Genomic DNA, 27,880 nt, shown 5'->3' with positions numbered 1-27,880 from the left:
CCACCTATTGGTGGAATGTATGAACACCTGAGCAGAAACACTGGGTAAAGCAGAGGTGGGAATTCAAGATGGCGGCGGCTCGTGCCGTGTCCTCTCAAAATGGCCATGATCAGAATTTTGTGAATAGATTACTTAACGAAAATGTTCAAGATATATCTGGAGGGCGGGAAAGGGGGTGTTTTTTTTTACTAAAAGGGTTAGATTTTTTGTACGTTTGGTTTAACATTTAAAACAAGAATTTAGCAGAAAGCCAATCCTCCATTGGTGACTCTGAGCTAGCGATATAAATTCCACATTCCTATGCCATAGACGAGTATCTCTACATGAAGGTCACCTGTGGAGGCACAACATAGTTGAGTCCATTCCCAACTAGAATTTAACTCCCAACCTTCCATTTGCCAGTCTACACTCAAGTTCGTCAATCACATTGCCACCTGGCCAGTATGGTGGGCAGTAACGTGCAGCATTTGAAATACCATAAATGTGCGTGGAGCGATGTCGCAGTGGTTAGAGCACTGCACTATCAACCCAGCTACCCGAGTGTGATTCCCGGCCAGGGCTGACATAAGTGGCGAGTGATTCCTGAACTGCTCTTGCAGTGAACAGTTGTTGGTGATGTTTCATCGTACAAGCCCCGCAAGCTGACACGGCATGGGGCTAGGCCTGCATTCAGCAATGGTTTGACAACGGGGTAGCCCAAATCGATGCACGATCATGTCCGACAGAAGCTGTCACTCACCTGTATGTGTTTTTGTCCCCCGCTCCAAACCCCCAACCCAGGCTGCAATGAGGAAGGCAACACTCACGGCAGGCCTCCTTTTCACGCTGTGTGCATCGGTCTACGCGAGCAACCTGAAAGGTACGATGAGATCCAATCGCACTGCACTGCCAGACACCATCGCTGCACACTTTGCTCCTCGTCCCTGCTTCGTCCTGCCACTCGTAATGACTTCACTGAAAGGCACCTCATGGACACTTGCCGCTTGAGGAAACACAAAAGTTAGAAGTGATGTGCTGGCTCCTGCTCATGCTGTGCCTGTGTCTAACCACCAAACCGCCCTCGCTGACATCCTGGGTTTATATCCCAAGCAAAATGCCTACGGATTTCAGTCCAGTCACCAGCCAGTCAATCGTCCACACCTTCTCCGATTAGCATGGTTGACTACGTACGTACAGTCCGAAAGAAGTTCGACAAACGTACATGATGCGTACGTTCAAGCATTCGCGGATTTATTTATAGGAAGGTCAAAGACGCTTTGGCAGAAGTCTGTGTCAAGGTACAAACAGAATACACGGAATGCAACTGGCCAAATATCCCAAGTAGGGCCCTCCTGAAAAGGGATACCACTGAGACTTGGCAAGGCATAATTTGGAAAAATAAAGTATCGTTATTATTTAATATAAAATGTAAAAATAAGTTTCTACTTAATTTGGTCATTTGCAGGTCGAATGGCTAACCACTAAAAAATTAACACGTGTTTTCAATATCTTTGGGAGTACGTGTGGTTTCAATTTGGGCAATTATGACTGCGCAAGAAATAGTTTTACATTTAATTTGACAAAGCCCAGATTTTGAGTGCTTATTTGGCAGAGTGGCACAGATTTAACCACCCAATTGTGTGCACAGCTCACAACACTTCTTTGTTCCTGTATTAGAGAGACCCGGGACGTGTGTCAGGCACATAGTTAAAACAAAGGGCCCATTTTCACTTGGTAAAAAATAAATCACTATTCACGCATGGTTCTCCTGAACCAATGTGTCCCAGTAGTATGCATTTAAGCAGCAAATCCAGGACTGGCTTCGACTTTCTGAGTCTCATCAGTAGACAGTGGCCTGTGATAAATAAATAAATCACTATTCACACATGCTCCTGCTGAACCAATGTGTTCCAGCAGTATCCATTTAAGCAGCAAACCCAGGACTGGCTTTGACCTTCTGATTCTTACCAGCAGATGATGAAAACAACATTTATATAATAAATAAATAAACACAAATAATGCTGGCTGTTGACTTGCCCGTTCGATAACGTGACATGTGATAGCTGCTATCTTGTTTGGGGAAGTTAGTCGATCGGCAGGTTGCATGTGGTGGCGTAGAATATTGGTACCACCCCTCCCTCCCCACCTCTTCCAAGACTTCTATCCAGCATGGAAGAGTGGCTTAAATAAAGGACCATCTAGAGGGGGCTATCTGGCAGAGGTCGCAACCGGGTACCCGATACCCATACCCTACCCGATACCCGGTATCCGTTTGCGACCCTGGTGCGGCCGGGTACGGGTAGGCCGTGAGTCACTGGTGAGTAACCGTTTGTCACTCATTTCCCAACGTCTTGTCTCTTCTCACAATTCAAGTTCCTAGAATCAACCCACCCGCGCCTGCAACATGGCTTCATCCCAGAGGTCGCAATCCGGTACCCGATACCCGTACCCTACCCGTACCCGGCCGGGTACGGGTAGGGTACGGGTACAGCCGGGTACGGGTACCCGTTTGTGACCCTGGTGCGGCCGGGTACGGGTAAGGAATCAAAACCCGTTTGCGACCTCTGCTATCTGGAGCTCCCTCAATGTGGAGGCACCCATCCGCCACCAGCGACGTGAGTGAGAAATCGCAGGGCTGCACCTTTAACTATTTGGGATCTGGAAATGTAATGACGCTTTGCACCGTGAGAGCGTGATAACATATACCCTAATTGGTGGGGAGTGGGGGGTGGGAAGCGAGAAACACAAAACGCTGAATATAAAGAGGGTAAGGGTATGACAGTTCCCTGGACAATTTGGAATGTGATCATAGGTTTTCGTTTAAAAGTGTGGCTTCGTGATCTAGCAGTCTTTAAATATCCACGCCAGCACATTTTCCCGAGATTTGACAGCTCATTTGCAGCTTGACCTTTCGTATTAGCGTCGTGAACCTGGCGACCGCTCGCATTGACATTCCCGTGTCACGTGACTGCCACCAAATCTGTCCCAACCCCCCCCCCCACCATTTAACCCACTTTACGATTGCTTGCAAAGGTGATGTTTTCGTTAAATGTATGACTTTATTAATTTTATTGTAGCAGTATTCCAAAACCATTAGAATGCAATTCAAGGAGTTCTGGATACCAATATTAATATAATTTACCAAAATTACAGTGCTAGTATTTCCCGAAAAGGAAAAATTCAAAATTACCATTTACGGCTGGCTTGGAAAATGAGCGTGCGACTGAGAACGCATTATAAACATTGAGGAAGAATTATTTTCTTTTTGGACAGCCACTCTTCCTGTTGACGTTGGAACAGAATGCACCTCCAATATTTATGTCCCACGCATGTTTGAAATTCACTCGCCACCATCATCATCAGCCATGATATATCCACTGCTGGATGTTTTCTCCCTCGCCTTGTATCCTGCAACCGTCCCCCGAATCGACATTCACTCCAGAGTCCTGATCACGCCCTTGCCTTCAGACCGCCGTCGATTTATTCCGACAAAAATGCAAACCTTTACCGCTCTCACTCGACTTATTTGACTTTGTAGTCGATCCGGAGATGTGGTTAATTGCACATTCGTTACGACGGGACATCAACAATGCTTTTTTGTTCGTTTGTTTGTTAACGAGTCCGCCTTGATCAACAAAAAAAGCGTCTGTGTCCTGCAGCGCGCCGATTTGCCGTCGATGCACGATAAGTGGATTGGTGCCATATATGGACATCATCCCGAAGCACATCTGTGGTAGCCCCATGCTGTTCTAGGCACCACAGGTTGTTGCGCTGCACTTCTATGTTCCCCATTACCACGGTCGCAGTGTCTACCATCACTGTCGCCACACGGCTCCCCTCCACTGCCTCCCAAAGCTCAGTCATGCTCCCTTCTTTAATGGACACCTAAACTTACACACAACGTGTACCTCCATAATAGTGTTGTTGTCGTTGTGCCTGTTTGACCATCCCTCTCCTGGAGGAGGGCCCCCCCACTCCTTGCGGTCCGTGGGGGATATTGTGACCATATTCTTAGGTTTTTTCGGTAAAGTCACGTAGGTAAAAAATTAAAACTAATAAAAGTAAAATAAAAATAAAATAAAAATCACGACGTTTCGGAGGCAACACAAGCTTCCGTCTTCGTGATTTTTATTTAATTTTTATTTTACTTTAATTATTTAAAAAAAATTTCCTACGTGACTTTACCGAAAAAACCTAAGAATATGAATCCTTGCAGTCACGAAAGCTTCAGATCTAGAATTGTGACCATACTTCACCACGCCGGCCGGTGCGGGCTGATGAAGGTAGCCATAGTACAGCATAGGCAGCCACTGGGAGCTATGCACTTTGAAATGTGAATTGAAAACTCATTTTTTAGAGCTGCTTTTTGAGTTTAGTTTGTTGTCCTACCCCCGCACCTCCAATTAGTGCGGTTGGCTATGTACGGCACGAAAGAAGTTCAACATCCTGTACATACAGCAATGGATTTGGCTGCACTGCCCTCGACTTGCCCACAACCCCCTTACTGTCCCCGTCCTTTCACGTGAGGTGCCCACCGATCCAAACACTGTCCAGGCTCATGCCTCTATAGCTTTAGCTGCAAACCATTCGACGAAATTGTGCGCGCAATTATGGGCGATTAGCTCACGGTTATCGTTCGCGTTGCATCGGTGTCGCATTCCTTGATTGCGATTGGGGGAATGCGATTATGTTGAGCGGCGTGAGAACGTAAACGGCGTTTAGAAGTTGTTTAGTGGTGCAGTCACTGCCGGATTCTCCTGGTAGCAACACCAGCTACACATGCTACGAGCCCCGCACTTTCAAGGGCTAAATGCTTTCAAGCTATCAATTCCAGTTCGGTGATTCTGCACTTGCTCTATTACTCTAGTACTATACCGCCTTCAACTTTTATGAACGACTGGGTGTTTAAGCTAAACGATTTGGCGTATTGTCTGGCTGTATAATAAATGAAAAAATGCAATTACTTTGCTATGCAAGTAAAAAATTTGTGTTTTAATATTTACGTGTTTTTTGTTTTATTTAGGGCCCTGTTGTATATGTTGGTTATCAAAATTTGTTATGTTGTATGCGTGCGTGGGTGAAATTATTATGTTGTATATGTGGGTTATGAATATTCAGTGAAAATAATAATAATCAAATGAAATTTGGCCAAATGTGTAATTATCCGGAAATATGTTAATTTATGTAATTATGCACATTTAATTATGCCAATTCGAGAGGTAATCGTAGTAATTATGCGAGTGGGTGTAATTATGATAATGCAAGTCGTTATGATAACCAGACCCCGCCTCGGTGACGAGGGTGGGTTATCGATCGGAATAAGGCAATTAATCGTATGCAGTTATGCAGGTGTGGTGTAAGTATGCAAGATTAACTTAGATTAACTCGGCATCGTTGTCTAGGTTCGTCTCATTCTCGCTTTAACATTCCCAGAGTGGGTATTCGTGGTTATATTTTAGGTCCCCGGTTCACCCCGTTATCGCTTTAACATTTACTGAGTATGTATGTTTATTAAGGTCACCAAGTTCAGATCTCAACGCAGAAGCAGATCTTATGCATAGATTTCAGGAAAGAATCACACAACCACTTCTGTATTAATCAATTTATTACTAATTCAACCTCAACTATGATATAGTATGCGAACTCTCAATCCCGGAACGTCAACACGGCATCAATACAGTATCATCAACGATTGTCTGATTTCACTTTGACAACGGCACATGGATCCCGCATAACGCGATGGTTGTTAGTGAGAGAGAGAGTCGTTAATATATGCAAATACTATGCTAAGAAAAACCTTAACGTTAATGAATGATTATACTCAATATTGTTCACGCAGTACCGCACTCCTTATTGATCATACGCAACCCTTATCACGTTGTTAGCACCTTGGGTCACGGGACAGTTGAATATTCTGTAGAGGATGCGAGTACGTGCGGCGATTATGACTGAAAGATACTTGAAAGATTATACGGCGATAAAAAAAAACACAATCAAAAACAGTTATTATTCTTAAAGGCACCAATCTCAACAGATACATCGGCAGGTTATCTGACAACAGAATGGCTCGGAGTAAGGGCCTGCGACGGTGCTCCTTTTCCGAAGATCGTTATCTTATACCAAGTTTACTAACTGGGGACCAGATCACCTGATAAGGATCTGGTGGGCCACCACTCCCCACGTGAGCGTGGCTCGGCGGAAGGAGGTGCCAAGAATCAATTCGTATTGATGGATCTGTTGGGAATTTATGCGATTAAGAGTACAGCCCACTAAATATTAAATATAAAAATTACGAATACACTTATAAACGACGGATGGCCATCACTCGGTCTCGTTGTGATGCCTTCACAGCCACGGATGGCTTATGGGTTCGAGTGTGTTTGAGTGGTAAGAGTTGTCTTGAATAGTCAGTGTTCGGAGTCGGTTCTTTATGTCAAACAGACGCCTGGTGGTCGTGTGGTGAGGGGGCGGTGCGCGTCATACGTATCAGTCGCTCCCCTGTCACCGTGGTGAACTGGTTCGGATGCCCGTTGATACGCTGTCGCAGTTCGGAACCCGGTCGGTAAGTGGCGCCCACAGCTCGCTCGCAGCGTGCAGTGTTGAGTCGTCGACCAGGGTGAGCACGGAGCCTCGTCGCCAAACCGCGACCCTGGCCACTCCGGCGGCAGCAGAGACCTCCGACTCGGCAGAGGTTGACCCACGCAGGCCGAGTTGAGCTGTCAAGCGGGTCTTGCCCGCCTGCAGAGGAGATGGGGAGCCGCTTGAGTCGAGCCCCGAGAGCCGGCTCCGGTGAGCCGATCGAACTCGGCTGAGTCCCAGACGAGCTGAAGAGTCGAGCCGACCCGCTGGTCGCAGCTCGCTCCTGAGTCGACCCTCCCGGTCGAGCTGGTTTCCAATGCTCAGGGTCCTTTCTTTTATGCCGAAAAACCCCTTTGGATCCTGCCCACAAGGCGGGGTTTCTTTCGATTTTTGCTGTGTCAGGATCTGTCCGTAGGTAGGTGTGTCCATGTGTGTGTCCGTACGTTCGTATGTCCTTGTGTGCATCACCCACGGTATATTCCGTTGTCATACTCCCTCCATAAAATCCACGAGCAAACAATCAGGTGTTACAAATTGCCTCGAGGTCGTCTCTCTGTCTGGGTGCGATATTATCTCTTGTCTGGCCTTCTTCATGAACCAAAACACAGACGTTTACAAATCGTCTCATAGGCGTCTTTGTCCGTGTTGCACCACCTGGAGGGAGGGGCAACACTCCCTCCGACCCTCACCGACGCACAAAGAAATGGTTAAAAAGTTTTAACATTTGTCCCTTACCATTTCACAGTTATGATTCTGTATGTAACCTAAGGTCTGTCGTTTCCCATCGTGGTGCTTGACTCAAGTGGAGGTGTTTCCCCGAGCGTATACACACTCCTATCCCGCTCTGCGGGGATACAAAGACGGCCGGGATCTCCCTTTCTCTCCGACCCTGGGTTTAACATCGCTCTTTTATTATGTATTTTATATTCGACCTGGTGGTGATTCATCCCGCATATGCTTCGGGTCGAGTTGTATAAAGTATTAAAGTATGGAAATAACATTTCATATCAATAACTTTAGCCTACCCTGTTGTTAAATTCCGACTTTAACGTTACTTTAATAGCAATACAGAATAATTGAGCTTTTTGTCTTAACTAGGCGAACGCGAACTTCTGGTGACCCCCGCAGCCTTGTTGTTCAGCTGAGTCTGCATCCTCGAGAGATACACAACACTCTTATTCTCGTCTCACTGTGGTCATCCAACCTTCTGCTCTGGGAGTGTTATTCTTAATCAGCTCCCTCAGCTGCAGGAGGACAAGGCGTATTTCTACCTCCTCCCTGTGTGCACGTGTTCCAATTAGCTCGGAATCCCTAAACACACAATCAGTGATGATTCCTGGCTTTCTGTGGTTGTGATTTAGACAAAGGCGCCTCTGTTCCCTTCCATTGCCTTTGAGTTGACACTGCCCTATTATTCGCCCATGTGCTGAGGTCATAGAATTTGTTTTGACTTCAGTAATATTAACATTCAGTATTGGATTAGCAAATGGGCAATGGTTCATTGATGTAGCTCGCAGCCTGGTCTCCAATTTGAGCGAGCGCGAGGATCGATAATTTAGCCTACCCTGTTGTTGAATTTCGAATTTTGACGTTACTTTAAAACCATGCAGGATGGTTGGGCTTTTTGCCTTAACTATGTCTGGCTGACTCTCCCACTGTCTCTGCCGCCTGCACGGGTGACATGTGCCCGTTCATCAGGCCTTATCTTTCCTTGAAGCAAGGTTGCAAATTCTGCCATCCTAGCCCTCCTCCAGTTCATTACTTAACAACACCTGGTGTTTTGCAGTTTGCTGCGCTTTGGTGTGTTTTCATTCATTATATATCAATTTTGGAAGAAGGGTTAGTATACAACAGCCCCCTTAGAACATATGCTACAGGCCCCGCACTAGCTTCATCTGGCACTGGGTGCAGTGTGAGAGCTGGTTTTGACCTTCTGGGTCGCATCATTTGCAAATGGTGGCAAGATGTTAACTACCTCGCCTGGTATACAGGAGGTCGTGGGTTTGATCCCAACGAAGTGGCTTATCATGTGGAAAATTATAGCAGCCAAATACTCTATGAGACCTCCTTTACCAGTAGCAAAATATAGTAATAGGTTTTTACCCTTTTATCTGGTACAAAAACTGACACCTTTATACAAGGGATCATGTTTGCAATAACCACAACACAAGCAGTCAAAATGACGTCACTCCACATCGACCATCCCCCCTCATTAATATTCATGAGCAGGTGACGTCCCCCAAATGGACACCCCCCCACCCCTCATTCATAATCATGAGCGGGTGACGTCACTCCACATGGCAAACCCCCCCGCCCTCATTAATAATCATGAGCAGTTGACGTCCTCCAAATGGACCCCCCCCCCCCGCATTAATAATAATCATCGAGTGACGTCACTCCACATGGGGGGGGGCGAGGCGCCCCCTCCCCCCTCCTCGGCGTCAACTCACAACCCTCACGACAAAGGCAGAACCCTCACGTCACGCGATCTCCGTAACGCTGTTGAGACATCAAAGTAAAAAGGACGTCTTGATGAACAAGGGATTATAACCTTAAAATGAAATAAGTCTGTGTCACCGCGCCCTTACAAATTGTACACCCATGGATGCAATGAATATCACGTCGTGGTCTGCTTTCCGCTTGCAAGTTTCAGATTTACTGCAATACACCCATCCTTGGACGGGAAAAGGCTATTTTAAAATAAGAAAACTGCATCAAACGACTTTTGTCAAAAGCTGCATGTCTACAGCGTTGAGAGCGGTCCACGTACGTGTGTGTGTGCGTGCTTATATGTGTGTATGTGCGTTTGTGTATGCGTGTTTGTGCTATTGCGTAAACATCGCCACTGGGGAGACAAAGGTGGTCGGGCGTGGTCCTGACCACCCACCCCGTCATACACCACAGTGGCAGCCTTCATAGGTGCTCGCTAACAGCACTTGCCCCTACAGTCTGTTACTGGCTATACGGGCAATCTTTGTCTTGTCTTGCATATATATGGGAAGTGGTGGTGCAGCAGTTAGTGCGCTGCGCTTCGAACCCGGCAACCCAAGTTCGATTCCCGATCACGACCAACACCAGTGACTGAATGATTGTATGTTTGTATGTTCAACTTCTTTCGCACCGTACGTATAGCCAACCGTGCTAATCAGAGGTGCGGAGGAAGGACAACAAACTAAAAACAAAAGGCAGTTTCCAAAGAAATTAGTTTTCAATCGAGTTCTAAAGTGAATAGTTCCAGTGGCTTCCTAATATTGGAAGGAAGAGCGTTGCGGACGATGATTGATTGACAGATTAATCACTTGACTAATTGACGGACCAATTGATTGTTCGACTCTTTGACTGCATGACCAATTACGTAGACAGACTGAACAAATGACGGATTGACACGAGCACGCACGAATTTTATCCTTGCGCATGATGATGATGATGACGACGACGACAGCAGCAGACAGCTCAATGCCAAAGTCGATGTCTGCTCGTCAGGAGAGGAGCTCGCTCGCGTAGTTTTGGCATTCCTCCGTTGAAGGAGCAAGCAGACCGCAGGTGATTGACCGCTGACTTTACTCATTCACTGACCGAACGATCGGCCGACTGAATCGTGCGGCATGCGCTCTGCCCGCCCAGGCGTGGTTTTCCACTACCGGGGCCCGGGCAGCCGCTACAGCCTCACGTTCGAGGCCGCGCGCGCCGCGTGCCGGGACATCGACGCCCACATCGTCACCCCCGAGCAGCTGCAGGCGGCCTTCGAGGATGGGCTGGACCAGTGCGACGCGGGATGGGTGTCTGACCAGAGCGTTCGGTGAGTTTGCGTCGCCGCGATTTGCTCCAGCCACATAACAAAAGCTCTGGCCACCCATCCAGCTACCCAGCCGCTCCCACTCGAAAGCCCCAATGCTGCTTTTCGCACTATATTAGAAAAAAAAATTACTGGCTGCCTGGCTGGCACGCAGGTGGGCAAGGTGCACGGTGGAGAGCCGCTGAGGCGACGCCCCCCCCATACCCCTCCACAAAGACCCTGAATATTCTTGTCTCATTCATATTTATCATATAAAATGCATTGAATGTAATTGCATTGACGTAGGGCCCTTTTTTTCTTTCAAGTCATTACATTTTCAAACGCCGCAGTATTAACCAGGGCAACCGCCGGGCTCAAACCGCACACCTCTTGCGACAATCAACAGGTTTTCTCCGAGCCTGACCTCGCGCCAATATTCCCCCCCCCCCTCCCCCAACCTACCCCCAAGGTACCCGATCGTGCATCCCAGACGTAAATGCGATGGCGACAAGATCCACGATCCCGGAGTGCGAAATTACGGTGTGAAGAGCCCCAATGAGATGTTCGACGTGTACTGCTACGTGGGGGAACTCCGAGGTGAGCAACGTGTCCCGCTCACTCGCTCCGTGGTGGACGGTCACTCCTCATACGCTTGTTTCAGTGTTTAAAACAAAGGCTTCGAGACAGAATTTGAAAAAAACTACATTTTTCGATTGCCTGCCAGGCCAGATTAGGTGTACAACAATCCCGCTACAGGTCAGATGCGATTGTTTGGAGAAAGCATATCCATGGCATTACTCTGGCTACCTCAACGAAACTACCACTAAGCTATGTAGCTCGATTTCAGAAGCGACCTGGCCACCAATGATAGCCCAATGAAAGTGGCTTATAGTGTGGAAATGTGTAGTAGCCAAATACTCTTTGTTTTTTTCAGTAAAGTCACGTAGGTAACAAAATTAATTAATTAAATGAAAACAACTACATTTTATTACGACGTTGCGGGCACAACACAAGCGTCCGTCATCAGGTGGAAAAGCATGGCCTACTGCTGATGCAGACTGTTTTAAAGGTTACAAATGGGTGTAGCCCAAGGGTTATAATGAGTGGCTGGGTCTAGTGATGTTAATGTGAGAAATTAGCATGTAACTGGGTACGGAAGTAGCTATGATAATGTGAGAGATGAGCATTATGTTAAAGTGAGACATTTGGTTGACCTTATTCTCTCTGAGATTCGTGATAGACTAGCTTAAAACAGAATCCGTTTAGCGTTCGGTGAAGACACAGCAGCAGATGTGAGTGTGAAAGCGATGGATATTACCTTTTTGTCGCGGCATCTCTTGAGGAAGGTTGGCGTCTCGATAAGCTGCGACTTTCTTAATGTGGAGGAAAGAACCAGAGGACCCGCAAAAAAAATCCACACAACCACAGGGAGAGCATGCAAACTCCAAATATACAGCAGCAGGCGTCAGGGTCGGGATCGAACCCACGACCTCCTGTATACCAGGCGAGGTAGTTAACATCTCACCACGGAAAGAGAGAGACACGCAAACTCCAAATATACAGCAGCAGGCGTCAGATCCGGGATCAAACCCACGACCTCCTGCATACCCGGTGAGGTATTTAACATCTCGCCACCGTGGCACCCCACTGTATTTAACAATCTATTATCGTTAAATACAGTGGGGGGGGGGGGGTGAAAAGCTGTGCCCCTGCCAACCCGCACGCGACATCATCTTCAGCGGTCGCCTATCTCTCCGTTGACCTCCGCCCCTTCGCCCCCCCCCCCCCGCGCTCGCGTTGTCACCCACCCAGGCGAGGTGTTCCATGCGTCGGCGATCGGACGCCTGACCCTGAGCGGCGCCCGCGACCACTGCGAGACGCTGGGTGCCACGCTGGCGTCGCCGGGACAGCTGTTTGGTGCATGGCGCCTGGCAGGGTTGGACCGCTGCGACCCGGGCTGGCTCGCCGATGGGAGCGTGCGCTACCCCATCGTGCGGCCTCGCACCAACTGCGGCGGGCCGGCCGCCGGCGTGCGCACCGTCTACAGGGACAAGGATCGCACGGGGTTCCCGGGGCCCGAGCAGCGCTACGACGCCTACTGCTTCCGCGGTGCGACGTCGCGACGATCTCTGTGACAAACTCGCCGATAAAAATTAATATTGTGAAAAGTAATAATCATTGAATTTCGATTTAAAGCTTTCGTGACTGCATTTCCCATAAATATGCTAAATTCCTCTTGATATGCAAATTGTTTTGTCAAGGCGCTTTTCCCCCTCCAACCCAGCTTAAATATACGCTCCAAGCCTGGGGTGTTTCATTCAGACGCTGTCTTCCCGACAGACCTGTTCTTCACCTGTGGACGGCTGCTTGTGGCTGAAACGTCGTGAGAATTATTTTATTATGTTTAATTTTTATTATTTTATTATTTCCCTTCTACGTGACTTTTCCGAAAGAACCAAGAAGATAATAATCATTGCTTACATACCCAGGAAAGCCACGATGAGTGTGAAGATTCAGCGTGCCCCTGCTGCATTGGGATGTTTGGGCAACACCAATGACATTTACACTATGAGAGATCTCCTTTACTTACCAGTGGCAAAATATAGTGATAGGTTTTTACCCTTTCAACTGGTACAAAAACTGACACCTTTATACAAGGCATCATGTTTGCAATAACCACAACACAAGCAGTGGGGTGGCACGAACCCAGTTTTGTAAATTACTCTCTTCATAGTATAATCACAGTGCCATCAAGTCAGATATAACCCCTTATTTAGCCATATTGAAAGACATTTTTTACATATTTTTTTCAAAGCGTTGTAATTTTTATTACAATTATACTAATTGTGGAAAGAATTGTCACGTAATAAGAATTTTTTTTTTACAAATGTTGTCAGCATGATTGCACTTCAAATCAGAAGATGGCAGAGGAATGCGAAATTATAGAATTATTTCTGATGTTATTTCAAACGGTGTCTTATCCACACTCAGCGGCGCATCTTTTGACATATTTCCACGTTTTTATTGTGGCAATCAAACGAAGATTTGAATTTCTTAAATACGAAGCAAGATCAAGTGATGAGCCACATTTAATTTGATGGGTTTGGTGGTGTAATCACTTGGCGATCACTCTACCTGAAATAACTTTTTTTATTTCAGGCAGCTGAAACCCCGATTCATGCGCAGGGTCTCAGTGATGCCAGCTCACTGCTTTGACACAGCATCGCAGCCCGAATATCCTTATTCTATTTTTCTCTTTTACTGGCCACTTCATGTTACAAGTTTAATGCCTTTGTACAGCAACTGCAAATTTGACACCAATTTTATTACAAACTGTGCAATTGGAGTCTTAAGTATCCAAATGGTCTTTCTTCAATAACATACCAAACTGCATCATAGCTACCTAGGATGCAATGCATCAGCAACTTATATTATTTGGGTCTTTCGGTAAAGTCACGTAGATAGGTAAAATAAAAAACTACGACGTTTCGATCGCAACACAAGCGGTCATCATCAGGTGGAGAAAAAAGAGGGGTTAGCCGGGCGTAGCCCAAGTGTCAGCAGCATGGGTGGAGGAGCTTATATTAATGTGAGGGATTAAAAACGGTGGGCCTCCGCATGTAGGGCAGATAAGGTTATGTTAATGTGAGGAGTTAAAAAACTGGTGAACAACGGACAGTGCTAAAATAGAAACATTATAGCCAGTTATGACTTAAACTAGTTGACAACGTCCTTCCAGTGATTGCTGAGTTTGTACCCATCCTCTCGGTTGAAATTGTGTCTGTATATATGGATGGCTTCATGAACGAATCTTTGTTGATAGCTAGTGGGTTTGCAAAGTACCTTCGTCTTAGAGAAATAAATTTCGTGCGAGCCAACCGCATTAAAATAATGATCCGCCACGGCCAAGGCATTGGTCCTACCGTGTTTTAGATCTGCCTTGTGCTCACGAACGCGGTCCGAGACATGTCGCTTAGTTTCCCCAATTTAACCACTGCCGCAGACACAGCTTCTCCGCCCTACATGCGGAGGCCCACTGTTTTTAATCCCTCACATTAACATAAGCTCCTCTGCCCATGCTGCTGACACTTGGGCTACACCCATTTTAAACCTTTATAAACAGTTTGCCTTTAGAGGCTAACCCCTCATTTTTCTCCACCTGATGACGACCGCTTGTGTTGCAATCGAAACGTCGTCGTTTCTTTGTAATTTCTTTTTTTAACCTATCTACGTGACTTTACCGAAAGACACAAAGAATATTAATTCCTCCAGTCACGAAAGCTTTAAGTCAAGATTCATCAGCAACTTTTCATGATTTTACTTTAAACAAGACTATGCATATTTTTTCGGTAAATTTTGAAGCAGTCGTCTGTTACTAAATATCTACGAATGGGTAACTGTTCACAGACCACTTTAAGACTGTTCATATAAAGAAGGAACATGCAAAACGATGGCCACAGCACTGACGCGCTCTCCGCCGATTTTTCTTGCATGTGCAGATCACCAGGCCGAGGGCAGCAGCATCTTCGGTGACACAGCGGCGGCGCTGCCACGAGAGGAGATGACGATGTCGCTGGAGTTCGTTCCGGGCAGGGATTCTGGCTTGGAGCTCCGTCCAGCGACCTACCAACCCCAGCAGCACCGGCAGTACCTCACCGAGCAGCGCAACCAGTTTGTCCCATCGGATGCCACGGGGGACAGCATCCCCTTCTTCCACAGCGTCCAACAACCGCAGGGCAGCAGAAGTTCTTGGGGCCCCGGCGATGATGCGGAGAATGCGACAGCGCGACAGGTTCATGGCGCTTCCTCTGAGCGACACGTATTTGGGGTTGGCGCAGATGTCACCTCGGCAGGCCACGCGGAGGGGAAGCTGGAGAGCTCCCAAGATGGACCGTCGGACGGGCAAGTGATGAAGGTGGAGCGAGTGGTGTATGCGCCACACAGGAGGGTATTCCAGCCTGGAGCGACGGCGGCAGGGAGAGGTGGGGCGCACACATTTGCGCCGGGACGTCAGAGCGACGCACGCGGTGCGCACCTCGTATACGTGGAGACGGAGAAGCACGTGACTCACAAAGGCGTCGTGGTGCCGCGCCCCGCAGATTCCGAGACCAAAGCCGGGGCTGCCCACGGACAACGGGGCACGTTTCACGCACCGAGCGGAGAGACGTCTCATGTTTTGCATGGACAAACGGATTCGACTCGGGAAGAAGCAGGAGCTCATGAAGTTCACGAAGACACAAATTTGTCCCCTGTACCTCACAGCGAGGTTGATGACTCTCAGATTGCGGAAGGAGAGGCTGAAGGGTCTCACTTTGCTGTCATGAGCGGAGAAGAGTCTCACGTTGAACGCAGTGGCACTGATGCTCCCGCTGACATTGAGGGAGAAATTGATGTAGCCCAGGTCCCTCACAGTGCGGTTGATGAATCTCACATTACTGAAGGAGATGTTGAAACATCTCACATTTCTGGAGAAGAATCACACTTTTCAAAAAGTGGGGCTGACATTCTTTCGGAAACTCATGAAGAAACTGATCAGTCGAATGTCCTTCATGGTGAAACCGATGAATCTCACATTACTGAAGGAGATGTTGAAACATCTCACATTTCTGGAGAAGAATCACACTTTTCACAAAGTGGGGCTGACATTCTTTCAGAAATTCATGAAGAAACTGATCAGTCGAATGTCCCTCATGGTCAAACTGATGAATCTCACATGACTGAAGGAGACACCAAGACATCTCACATTTCTACTTCAAGTGGAGAAGGATATCACGTTTCACAAAGCGGGACTGAGATCGCTTCAGGAACTCATGAAGAAAAGGATTTGTTCCACGTCCCTCAAATTGAAATGGATGAATCTCACATGACTGAAGGAGACACTGAAACACCTGACAATGCTTTTACAAGTGGAGAAGAAACTCATGTTGTGCAGAGTGAAACTGGAACTGCTGCTGAAATTCATGAAGATATTGATTTGTCCCAAGTCCCCGAGACTGTGATTGAAGATTCCCAAACTGTTGAAGGAGAGACTGATACATCGCATATTTCCTCGGAGAGTGGGGAGGAATCTGTCATACTGCACAGTGGGGCAGAAACTCCTCACGAGATACACGAAGACCCTCACGTGCCCCAAGTGCCTCACAGTGGGATTGGTGAATCTCACACTGATGTCGGAAAGACTGAAATATCTCACATTGTTCCTTCAAGCGGAGATGAATCTCACGTTGCAGAGAGTGGGTCCGATGTTTCTTATGAAATCCATGAAGAAACAGATTTATCTCCGGTGCCTCACAGCGGACTTGAAACATTTCCCCTTTTGGAGGGACAGCCCGACACATCTCACACTGCCATTGTGAGTGGAGAAGAAGATTCTCATACTGTTCAAAGCGGAGCTGATGTTCTTCTTGACATTCACGAAGACGTGCCAGCGTCCCAGGGTTCCGAGAGTGCCATCGAAGGGTCTCATGCTGCTGACGGTGAAATCGATACATCTTCCATCATCCCCCTGAGCGGAGAAGAATCGCCCGTATTACACAGCGGGACAAAGGAGCTTCATGAGACACACGAAGACGACCACGTGTCCCAGGTGGGTGACGGTGAAACAGATGAAGCTCATGTTACTGAAGAAAAGATGGAAACATCTCACGATGCTGTCACGAGTGGAGAAGAATCAGAAATTTCACAGAGTGGAATTGTAACTCCTCATGAACTTCACGAAGAAGTCGATGTGCCACTCGTCCCTCATGGTGAGGTTGATGCTTCTCATATTGCTGGAGAGGACACTGAAGCATCTCAAACTACTGTTGTGAGTGGAGAAGAATCACAGAGTGGCACTGACATACCTCATGAAATTCATGAAAACTCCGACATATCCCACATTCGTCAAAGTGGGTTTGAAGAGTCTCAAACTGCTGAAGGCGATGTTAAAACATCTCGTGTGCCCGTCGCAAGCGGCGAGGAATCTCACATCATTGAAAGTGGAGTAGATGTTTCCCATGCTGTAGAAGATGAATTTGGTGTCCGTCACAGTGGAGTCGATGAATCTCAAGCTTCCGAAGAAGTCGACGCATCTCACATTGCTCATGCAACCGGAGAGGAATCTCAGATCGTTCAAAGTGGAGATGATGTTTCTCATGGAGTAGAAGGGGAATTCAGTGTCCATCACAGTGGAGTTGATGAATCTCAAGCTTCCGAAGAAGTCGACGCATCTCACATTGCTCTTGCAACCGGAGAGGAATCTCAGATCGTTCAAAGTGGAGATGATGTTTCTCATGGAGTAGAAGGGGAATTCGGTGTCCATCACAGTGGAGTTGATGAATCTCAAGCTTCCGAAGAAGTCGACAAATCTCACATTGCTCTTGCAACCGGAGAGGAATCTCAGATCGTTGAAAGTGGAGATGATGTTTCTCATGGAGTAGAAGGGGAATTCGGTGTCCATCACAGTGGAGTCGATGAATCTCAAGCTTCCGAAGAAGTCGACACATCTCACATTACATTAACAAGTGGAGAGGAATCTCAGATTACAGACAGTGGGCTTGCTGTTCCATCTGACATTCATGAAGACACCCTTGCACCCAATGTCCCTCACAGTGGAGTAGATGAATCTCCCATCGTTGACGGCGATACTATGGTAGCAAGTGGAGAGGAATCTCACATTGCCGAGAGCGGCATCGGTGTTCCTTCTGACATTCATGAAGACACTCTCGGGCCCCAAGCTCCTCACGGTAGGGTAGATGAATCCCACATCGTTAAAGGACAGACGGAGACTTCTCACATCGCCGTAGCAAGTGGAGAAGATTCTCACTTTACAGACAGTGGGTTTGGTGTTCCGTCTGACGTTCATGAAGACAGTCTAGCACCTCAAGTCCCTCATAGTGGAGTAGATGAATCTCCCATCGTTGAAAGTGGAGTTGGTGTTCCTTCTGACATTTATGAAGACAGTCTAGCACCGCAAGTCCCTCACAGTGATGTAGATGCATCTCCCATCGTTGAAAGTGGAGTTGGTGTTCCTTCTGACATTCATGAAGACAGTGTAGCACCGCAAGTGCCTCACAGTGATGCAGATGAATTTCCCATCGTTGAAAGTGGAGTTGGTGTTTCTGCTGACATTCATGAAGACAGTCTAGCACCGCAAGTCCCTCACAGTGATGTAGATGAATCTCCCATCGTTGAAAGTGGAGTTGGTGTTTCTGCTGACATTTATGAAGACAGTCTAGCACCGCAAGTCCCTCACAGTGATGTAGATGCATCTCCCATCGTTGAAAGTGGAGTTGGTGTTCCTTCTGACATTCATGAAGACAGTCTAGCACCGCAAGTGCCTCACAGTGATGCAGATGAATTTCCCATCGTTGAAAGTGGAGTTGGTGTTTCTGCTGACATTCATGAAGACAGTCTAGCACCGCAAGTCCCTCACAGTGATGTAGATGCATCTCAATCTTCTGAAGAAGTCGACGCATCTCAAATTGCTCTTGCAACTGGAGAAGAGTCTCAGATCGTTGAAAGTGGAGACGATGTTTCTCATGGAGTAGAAGGGGAATTCGGTGTCCATCACAGTGGAGTTGATGAATCTCAAGCTTCCGAAGAAGTCGACGCATCTCACATTGCTCTTGCAACCGGAGAGGAATCTCAGATCGTTGAAAGTGGAGATGATGTTTCTCATGGAGTAGAAGGGGAATTCGGTGTCCATCACAGTGGAGTCGATGAATCTCAAGCTTCCGAAGAAGTCGACACATCTCACATTACATTAACAAGTGGAGAGGAATCTCAGATTACAGACAGTGGGCTTGCTGTTCCATCTGACATTCATGAAGACACCCTTGCACCCAATGTCCCTCACAGTGGAGTAGATGAATCTCCCATCGTTGACGGCGATACTATGGTAGCAAGTGGAGAGGAATCTCACATTGCCGAGAGCGGCATCGGTGTTCCTTCTGACATTCATGAAGACACTCTCGGGCCCCAAGCTCCTCACGGTAGGGTAGATGAATCCCACATCGTTAAAGGACAGACGGAGACATCTCACATCGCCGTAGCAAGTGGAGAAGATTCTCACTTTACAGACAGTGGGTTTGGTGTTCCGTCTGACGTTCATGAAGACAGTCTAGCACCTCAAGTCCCTCATAGTGGAGTAGATGATTCTCACATCTCTGAAGAAGTTGACACATCTCACGTTACATTAGCAAGTGGAGAGGAATCTCACGTTACAGAGAGCGGAATTGGTGTTCCTTCTGACAATCATGAAGACAGTTTAGCACCCCAAGCCCCTCACAGTGGAGTAGATGAATCTCACCTTTCTGAAGGAGTGGACACAGCTCACATTCCATTAGCAAGTGGAGAGGAATCTCACATTACCGAGAGCGACATTGGTGTTTCTTCTGACATTCATGAAGACGGTCTAGCACCCCAAGCACCTCACAGTGGAGTAGATGAATCTCACCTTTCTGAAGGAGTGGACACAGCTCACATTCCATTAGCAAGTGGAGAGGAATCTCACATTACCGAGAGCGACATTGGTGTTTCTTCTGACATTCATGAAGACGGTCTAGCACCCCAAGCACCTCACAGTGGAGTAGATGAATCTCACCTTTCTGAAGGAGTGGACACAGCTCACATTCCATTAGCAAGTGGAGAGGAATCTCACATTACCGAGAGCGACATTGGTGTTTCTTCTGACATTCATGAAGACGGTCTAGCACCCCAAGCACCTCACAGTGGAGTAGATGAATCTCACCTTTCTGAAGGAGTGGACACAGCTCACATTCCATTAGCAAGTGGAGAGGAATCTCACATTACCGAGAGCGACATTGGTGTTTCTTCTGACATTCATGAAGACGGTCTAGCACCCCAAGCACCTCACAGTGGAGTAGATGAATCTCACCTTTCTGAAGGAGTGGACACAGCTCACATTCCATTAGCAAGTGGAGAGGAATCTCACATTACCGAGAGCGACATTGGTGTTTCTTCTGACATTCATGAAGACAGTCTAGCACCCCAAGCACCTCACAGTGGAGGAGATGAATCTCACCTTTCTGAAGAAGTTGACACATCTCACATTCCATTAGGAAGTGGAGAGGAATCTTACATTACAGAGAGCGACATTGGTGTTTCTTCTGGCATTCATGAAGACAGTCTAGCACCCCAAGCCCCTCACAGTGGAGGAGATGAATCTCACATGATTAAAGGAGAGACGGAAACATCTCACGTTGCCATAGCAAGTGGAGAAGATTCTCACATTACAGAGAGTGGGTTTGGTGTCCCTTCTGACATTCATGAAGACAGTCTAGTACCCCAGGTCCCTTACAGTGGAGTAGATGAGTCTCACATGGCTGAAGGTGAAACTGTAGTGACGAGTGGAGAAGAATCTCGCGTTACTGACAGTGAATTTGGTGTTCCTTCTGAAAATCGCGAAGACACTGATTTTCTCATAATTCCTCACGTTGCAATCGATGAATCCCAAACTGCTGAAGGGGAGTCCAGTTCTTCTCATATTGTAACGAGCGGCGAACATCGAGTGACTGCAGAAGAAGACTCTCACGCCCCTCAGAGTGGCTTTGAAGCCCCTCTTGCGACTCACGAGGAGACCGACACGTCGCAGATTGCCCGTGCTGAAGACGCCGGTTCATCCCAGGTTATAATCTCGAGCGGCGAACCTCACCTTCTCGAGACGGACGAGTCGCAAATTGTACGAGGGGAAGTCGAGACGTCGCAGAGCGCCATCGATGTCCCCGAGCTCACTCATGAGGAGGAAACACTGCCGGTCGCAGGCGAGGCCGACCATTCGGCCGAGGAGGCAGGAGGCTTTCCCCAGACATCCATTGACACGGCCGCCCCACACCCGGAGGTTACCCCGCTGCCCACAGACACCCCGAGCGTGGACCACCTCGACGTCATCCCGTACGACGGCAGCGCGGCAGAGCCCGGTAGCTCCCTCGCCCCCGAACAATCCGGGCTCCCCGAGTCCGAGGAATCGGAACACGAGACCGTATCCATCACCGTCGAAGTCCCAGAGTCGTACGAGGAGCTCGGCGTGCCTGGAAAATCCGGGGTTCCGGTTCAAGATTTGTCGGCTGCTGAGGAAGTCTTGGAGTCAGTGCCGAGCCAGGAGAGCGGCATGGAGGCGTTCCCAACGGAGCCGGGCTCGACGGCCGTCCTGGAACCAGAAGTGGGCGTGGGGTCGGGCGTTGCTGAGCCGGGAGGAGTCGTTGGCGCGACGGAGGAGGCACCAGAGGCGCCTGTGGTGCTGGAAGAGGGCGGGGAGAGTGGCGTTGGCGAGGGGCGAATGCCAGGCGGCGAGGACGACCTCTCCGGGGACTTCCTGCTCAAGTCGGGTCCTGGCTCACAGCTGCCCACTGACTTCACGGTGCCCGAGCAAAGCGGCATTGAAATCGGTGAGCGTTACTTGCCAACCCACACAACGGTGATTTATTTGTCTTGCACGTTTGTTTTACGCAGCCAAAATAATGGCAACACGTTAATTTAACTATTTTATTATTAAACTGATAAGCACACAACCTGTGGACTCAGCGCAGTGGAGTACAGTATTCATCAATTTGCGCTGAAGACATTGATTATAAGCTTGATTCGATGCTTTCGTGACTACAGAAATCCATACTCTTTAGTTCTTTCGGTAAAGTCCCGGAGTTAGAAATAAAATAAAATATTTTATTAAAATTATTTTATTCGGTAAAGTCACGTAGTTAGATATAAAATAAAATAATTTTATTTAAATTATTTTATTTTATAAAATAAAAAGTGCCCTAACCAATGAGGATTAACTTACCACAAATATCTCCTCAGAATGCGACATTGGGGAAGGAGAAAACTAAATTATTTTATTGTGATCAATACTCTTTGGTTCTTTCGGTAAAGTCACGTAGTTAGATATTAAATAAAATAATTGTATTATGCCTTTACCGAAAAAACCAAAGAGTACATTGATTTTAATAAAATAATTTAGGCTTCCCCTTCCCCCAGATGTCACATTGTGAGGAGATATTTGTGGTAAGTTAATCCATGTACAGAACGCCCAGTAGGGAAGTGATGGCTCATTGGTTAGGGCACTTTGCTGCGAACCCCATGACCTGAGTCCGAATCTCGCTCACAACCAACATCATAATAAACGTGTTTGGGTTTAGATCGCGTTATTTATAAATGTGTCGTAACCCTCCACCACCCGACACGGCCAAACAATAAAAAATGTGTCAGGTTCACAAAAGACAAATAAATAGTTCACTACTTTAGCCCACCGGTGTGTTAAACTAACAGCCAACATCGGTGTCGAATCCCTAAGTCGGTCCTGGGCCTCCTTTAGGTCAACCCATCTTCAATGAATACCTGCTAGGGCGTGTAAACAATCAGCACTGGGATAGAAAAAGGCGGCCGTGTGTGCTCTGCTAGCCACACCACCCCCTTGTTCGCCGTGCCAGCCTGCGTGGGCTGCTTGCTAACAGCACTTGCCCCAGCGGTCTTGTCCAAGGCTACACGGGGGGTCTTTGTCTCGCAAGTGCGACCCGCCACGAGCCCAGTTGCTGCAAGCTCCCTGCGTCTCCCGAAAGCGCGTGCGGTCATTCGAGTTCACGTCAACAAAACCCCGTATTCGTGACATGTTCTACTGCTGCAGCCCCATTCGCTTCACCTGGTGCTGGCAATGAAGAAATCAAGCGGCCCTTGCCTCAATTGAACTTACTGCACAGATCGTGTGTGCGTCTGTCTGTGTGTGTGTGTGGGGCGGCTTGCGTGCCCTGCTACGAACCCGGTGACCCGAGTTCGTCTCCCGCTCACGGCCAACACCAGTGACGATTATTTTAACCGGTCCTGGGCCTCCCCCAGGTTCGACTCTGGGGGCTGGTTCACAGGCGCGTGTGTCTGCATTAGAAGAACTATCCTCCCCATTATGTTTGTGGGCTGTGCTCACCTTAATAGTTGCTCACGAACAGCACGTTCCCTCGGTCGTGCTCATGCGACGGCATAAAGAGCTTTCTTTGTGTGTGTCCAGACTCGAAATGCATTAATTTATTCTTCGTGGCAGATAAATTGCCGATCCGCCCTCACCAATGTATCCCGGTCCAGTGAACTCGACATGATTACGTGGTGGTTTTGGCTGGGTCACACTGGAGACGAACAAGTCATTAAAAACTACCACCATTGGAACCTCCTTTTATCTGGCAACAAAACTGACACCTTTTTTTTTACAAGGAGTCATGTTTGCATTGACCACAATACCTGCAGTCGGAATGGCAACAAAAAACGATTAAATAATTATCAAGTCATTCAAAAGTCAAGTTAAGTTGATCTTCGGTATAGACAGCAGTCGATTTGCTTTCTTAAACACACATCGCACATGCTAGGGAAAGGGGGATTAAGTATCCTGCACACATTTATAAACCAACATGTGACTATCACACCTTGACACGGTATTGCGTCCCATTGAGGGCGGCTGAAATGGATGGAGAAAGGCCTTCGTTTGTGGGGCGAGAGCTCAGCTGCACATTTTAGTTCCGCTCCAGCCGGCCTTTATTTGCTCAGGTGAGAGAGACTGGGATTATCTCTTCTGCAAATAAAGGGGGTTTTGTGAGCTTAGAGCGAGCGAGATGCTCGTCAATTCTTAGGTCACGAGTTCAAGTCCTGGTCGGGGGGGGGGGTGACTCGGCAGATCATTTTTATCGGAAGGTCAATAAAATGGGTACCACTTTGCGGTAAATTGTCCTGCGGATATAGACTCGCCCCCACCGCAGCAATGCGGGGGATTTCCGCCACTGGCTCAGAGCTGTAAACAGGAGATGAAAGCGCCAATGCCCTCAATAGCCGTTGAGCAGGAAGTCACTTTAGAGCGGACGATTGTCAAATGCGGGCTCTGGGTTATAGCCCGGCGCACAATGGTCCCACTTATGCAAGTAACACTCACAAGCAAGCCCATTGCCGCTTGCAGCACACACCCCCCCCCTGTCGGAATGAATGAACGCGGCACCGCGGTTGAAGTTAGAGAACTGGGGACTCATTCCAAACCGACTCAAGAATGAGCGCGCCAACGGCTGAGCAGATAAAAAAAGAACTTTAAACTTTTATTTTAGCAGGTAAGGCCCACTGAGCTATATAGCTATTTATTCAGAAGCGACCTGGCTATCACAAATGATGGCTTATCATTTGACATTTATAGCATCCAAATTACTCGAAGCGCAAGTTTCTAAATGTGGAGGGAAAAACCGAAGGACCCAGACAAAAATCCACTCGCCCACGGAAAGAACACACAAACTCCAAATATACAGGTGTCAGGGCCGGGTTTAGAACTCACGACCTGGTGCATACCAGACGAGGAAGTTAACATCTACGCCACCGCGATTGCCAATAACATTTGATGACAATTTTCGTAAAATAAACAAGTGCTCCATGAATTGAACAAAAACAAAAACACAACTGACGTACTCCCCCACAGAGGTACAATGTCGCATGGCGTTGCGCCTCAAGGTGAGCACCTGTGATTTTGTACCAGCCCAGCCATTCAAACCCTTGGTGGATGTCGGGTGGAGATTTGTTGACAAGTCAGAGAGGGCCCAGCGGGAGGGGAGCTATTACAGGACGTTACAGCGCCAAGGTGAAAGTGCTCCGGCCTGCGCCGCGTTCAAGCCAGACACGAACACGTTTCGCTTTCCACGTGATTTTATTTGCTGTTTTGCGGCGGAGTGTCACCTTGTAAGGTAACTGTGTGCCAACGCCTGCGAACAAAAAATCCCTTTCACGCGCGGCTCACTGGGTTCGGTGATTTTCCACGCACACGAAGTCCCCCATCCCACCCTGGCCCCTTCGCTCGCACCAAGTCCCCAATGCTGCCAGTGTCACGGGCTACTGCTTTCTTTATTTATTTGAAACGGGAGAAGAGGCCGCCTTTCTGCGTGCGTACCCACCAGCAGAGCCGTTGCGTATCTCTAACCGGCGCTCATAATCGGCCCGTTTGAGTAGAGGGAATTACGTAAAAACAAATGTCTGCGGTGGGCCACGTTCACCCGGGTGGCGTTGGCATCGGCGCTCGCCATCTGTGCCCTCCAGGCGAACAGACGTGGCTTGTCGCGCGTGTGCGGTGCTGCAAGCTGGAGGCACGCGCGTGCGTGGAGTCACGCGCGTGCGCGCACACTTACACGAGCACAAAGACACACACAGATCTCCCACTGAGAGCCTGAGGCTATCGGATAAAGTGCTGTCAAATGAAGCATTCTCTCCCTTGCTCAAATCACCATCAGCTTGTGCCAATCCTCTCTTGGTGGCCTTGAGCCAATGGTGTAAATTCCACATTTCTATGGCAGGGGTTGTAGAAATCAGACGAGCACAATTGACTTTCCAAGGGCAGCATTCACTTTTTCGATGCCCGAAAGATAGCGGGCCGAGTGTCTGTTGGCGATCACCTATTCCACCAGCATCGCGCAAAAGGGTGGATGTTGTGGTCAGCATCGTGTCGGACGACTTTTGTCTCCCTGATTGATGCTGACACATTACCGCTGCGGGAAGTCACTTTAGGCTGAGTCATCCTCAGGGAGATCCACGCCGCGTGCATTTAGCCCTTGCTACTGGTGGCGGGCGCGTCCAGGAATCGTTACGCAGCTTCCCCGGATTGTGACGCGGAACCCAAAGCAGCACACCGCTGCATCCCATCTACGCTCGCGTGCAAACGCTTTACAAAATAAACGTTCTGGGATTAAACGCGTACGTGAAATCTCAAGAAGGGATCCATTCATGTGGCGTGTTATTGTTTCCTGCCGAATCGAACCTTGCCGACACGTGTCAGAGAGTATATTTTTACTTGCCACCTGTCTTCCAGAATTCCAAGTTGTATTTTGAGTGGGGGGGAAAAAATGTCATATTTAACGCCTCGACAGGATATCAACTTTGGCAACTACATTCGCCCATTTCTCACTACGTGGCCTTTCTGGGAATAATTTCGATCGCTGGGTGTTTTGCAAGGGCGTGTTTTGTCTAGGACGTTGATGGCTTCTCAAGGCCTAGTGGCATGCATCCATTCACACGATCGGTCTGACGACCATATGGAGCCATTGGAGAGGAATTGCAAATCCTGGGATCGTTGTATTTTAGAAATGTTGTCTCAAACTACGTCAATGCCAAGACAAACCTTTTTCTTAGCATAATGCAGCGCTGTATGCATTTTAAGTATTAATCACAGGAGATTTGAACATTCTGCCATACTCCCCACAGATGTGCTCCAAATTTTCCCAATTTTTTTCTCAATTGGAGACCGATCAGAGCTGCCATTGGAGGACGCTGATCTTGTTTATTTCTTTGCTGATTTTTTATTTTGTCCTCAGAGCACATCTCAGACATTCAGGAGGTGCACCCTTTCGGGCCTGGTTTTATTTTTAAAGGTGTAAGTTTGTACCTTTGTCATCAATTTTCCAAGTCTTTGTAATAAAATAAAACCACTTATTTGAGCACAAAAGTAACCATTGAGCTTGTTAAATGACAGCAAATTCCGGCCTTTGCATCGCAGAGCAACCACGGAGTGACATCGCAGACCTATGACCAACGTCCATCAAGGGGTCCGTCCTACACAGCCACTCGACTGTGCAGCAGTTCGCTCGATACCCACCTGTTGACCGAACACGCTATTGTCTCTTGTTCTATTGTGTCTTGTTATATTGTCTCTTGCTCCATTGTCTGTTGCTCTATTGTCTCTTGCTCTATTGTCTCTTGCTCCATTGTCTCTTGCTCTGTTGTCTCTTGCTCTATTGTCTCTTGCTCTATTGTCTCTTGCTCTATTGTCTCTTGCTCCGTTGTCTCTTGCTCCATTGTCTCTTGCTTCATTGTCTCTTGCTCCATTGTCTCTTGCTCTATTGTCTCTTGCTCTATTGTCTCTTGCTCTATTGTCTCTTGCTCTATTGTCTCTGGCTCTATTATCTCTTGCTCTATTGTCTCTTGCTCTATTGTCTCTGGCTCTATTATCTCTTGCTCTATTGTCTCTTGCTCTATTGTCTCTTGTTCTTGGCCTGGTCGCCAGGCTGAGAACATCGACTCGCTACACTTGAGAACCATCGTAATGGTCGGGGAAGAACCCAGGGTTGAGACCCATGGTATCCATTCGCAATTCGTTCAGAGATATTAGTTCCACCTGACTTTCAGTCAGCCAGGTAACTTCATTTACTGCATTTATTATTATTATTATCATCAGCCAAGGTCAATCCACTGCTGGACAAAGGCCTCCCCAAGCCACCACCACCACCACCGCCGGTTAACAAACTTCAGATTGTCACGTTGTTACCTCGGGCAAGTGGCTCGTGAACACATTAATGATTAAGTGTCCTTGCAGAGATCTTTAATCACAATGTAATAATCCTTCAGGAGACGGCTTCGGAATCGGTCCTTTTTATTTCCACTTCACGATACACCTTGCTCACTCACTCTCCGTTGCTGGCAGACAACGGAGAGAGGACAGACCACCCACTAAGTCCCCGCCGCGCACGTGGCAACCCCCGGCCCCGTCCGCGCGTGACCCTGCTCTCCTCCTGCTCCAGTCTGCTCCCGATCGTTCTCCTCCCCTCGCTCTTA

General features: G+C 47.9%; 1 protein-coding gene across 2 annotated transcripts in view; it reads left to right on the top strand.

Moving 5' to 3' along the window:
• The first annotated feature begins 780 nt into the window (after positions 1 to 780).
• The window catches only part of LOC144949288 (brevican core protein-like), a 44,558-nt gene continuing 17,458 nt past the window's right edge, over positions 781 to 27,880 (top strand). Inside the window, exons 1-5 of one of the 2 annotated variants that reach the window (XM_078879229.1) lie at positions 781 to 859; positions 10,183 to 10,357; positions 10,803 to 10,930; positions 12,146 to 12,442; positions 15,409 to 15,413. In XM_078879229.1, coding sequence (XP_078735355.1) covers positions 787 to 859; positions 10,183 to 10,357; positions 10,803 to 10,930; positions 12,146 to 12,442; positions 15,409 to 15,413 — 678 coding nt within the window. In that variant the 5' untranslated portion in view covers positions 781 to 786. Of the gene's footprint in view, positions 860 to 10,182; positions 10,358 to 10,802; positions 10,931 to 12,145; positions 12,443 to 15,408; positions 15,414 to 15,979; positions 21,721 to 27,880 lie in introns of those variants that run through there. The other variant, XM_078879228.1, reaches the window with a different exon arrangement.

Source organism: Lampetra fluviatilis, chromosome 53, assembly GCF_964198595.1.
Source record: "Lampetra fluviatilis chromosome 53, kcLamFluv1.1, whole genome shotgun sequence".
In the NCBI taxonomy this organism is placed as follows: Eukaryota; Metazoa; Chordata; class Hyperoartia; order Petromyzontiformes; family Petromyzontidae; genus Lampetra; species Lampetra fluviatilis.
This window is presented reverse-complemented; position numbering and strand designations above follow the sequence as displayed.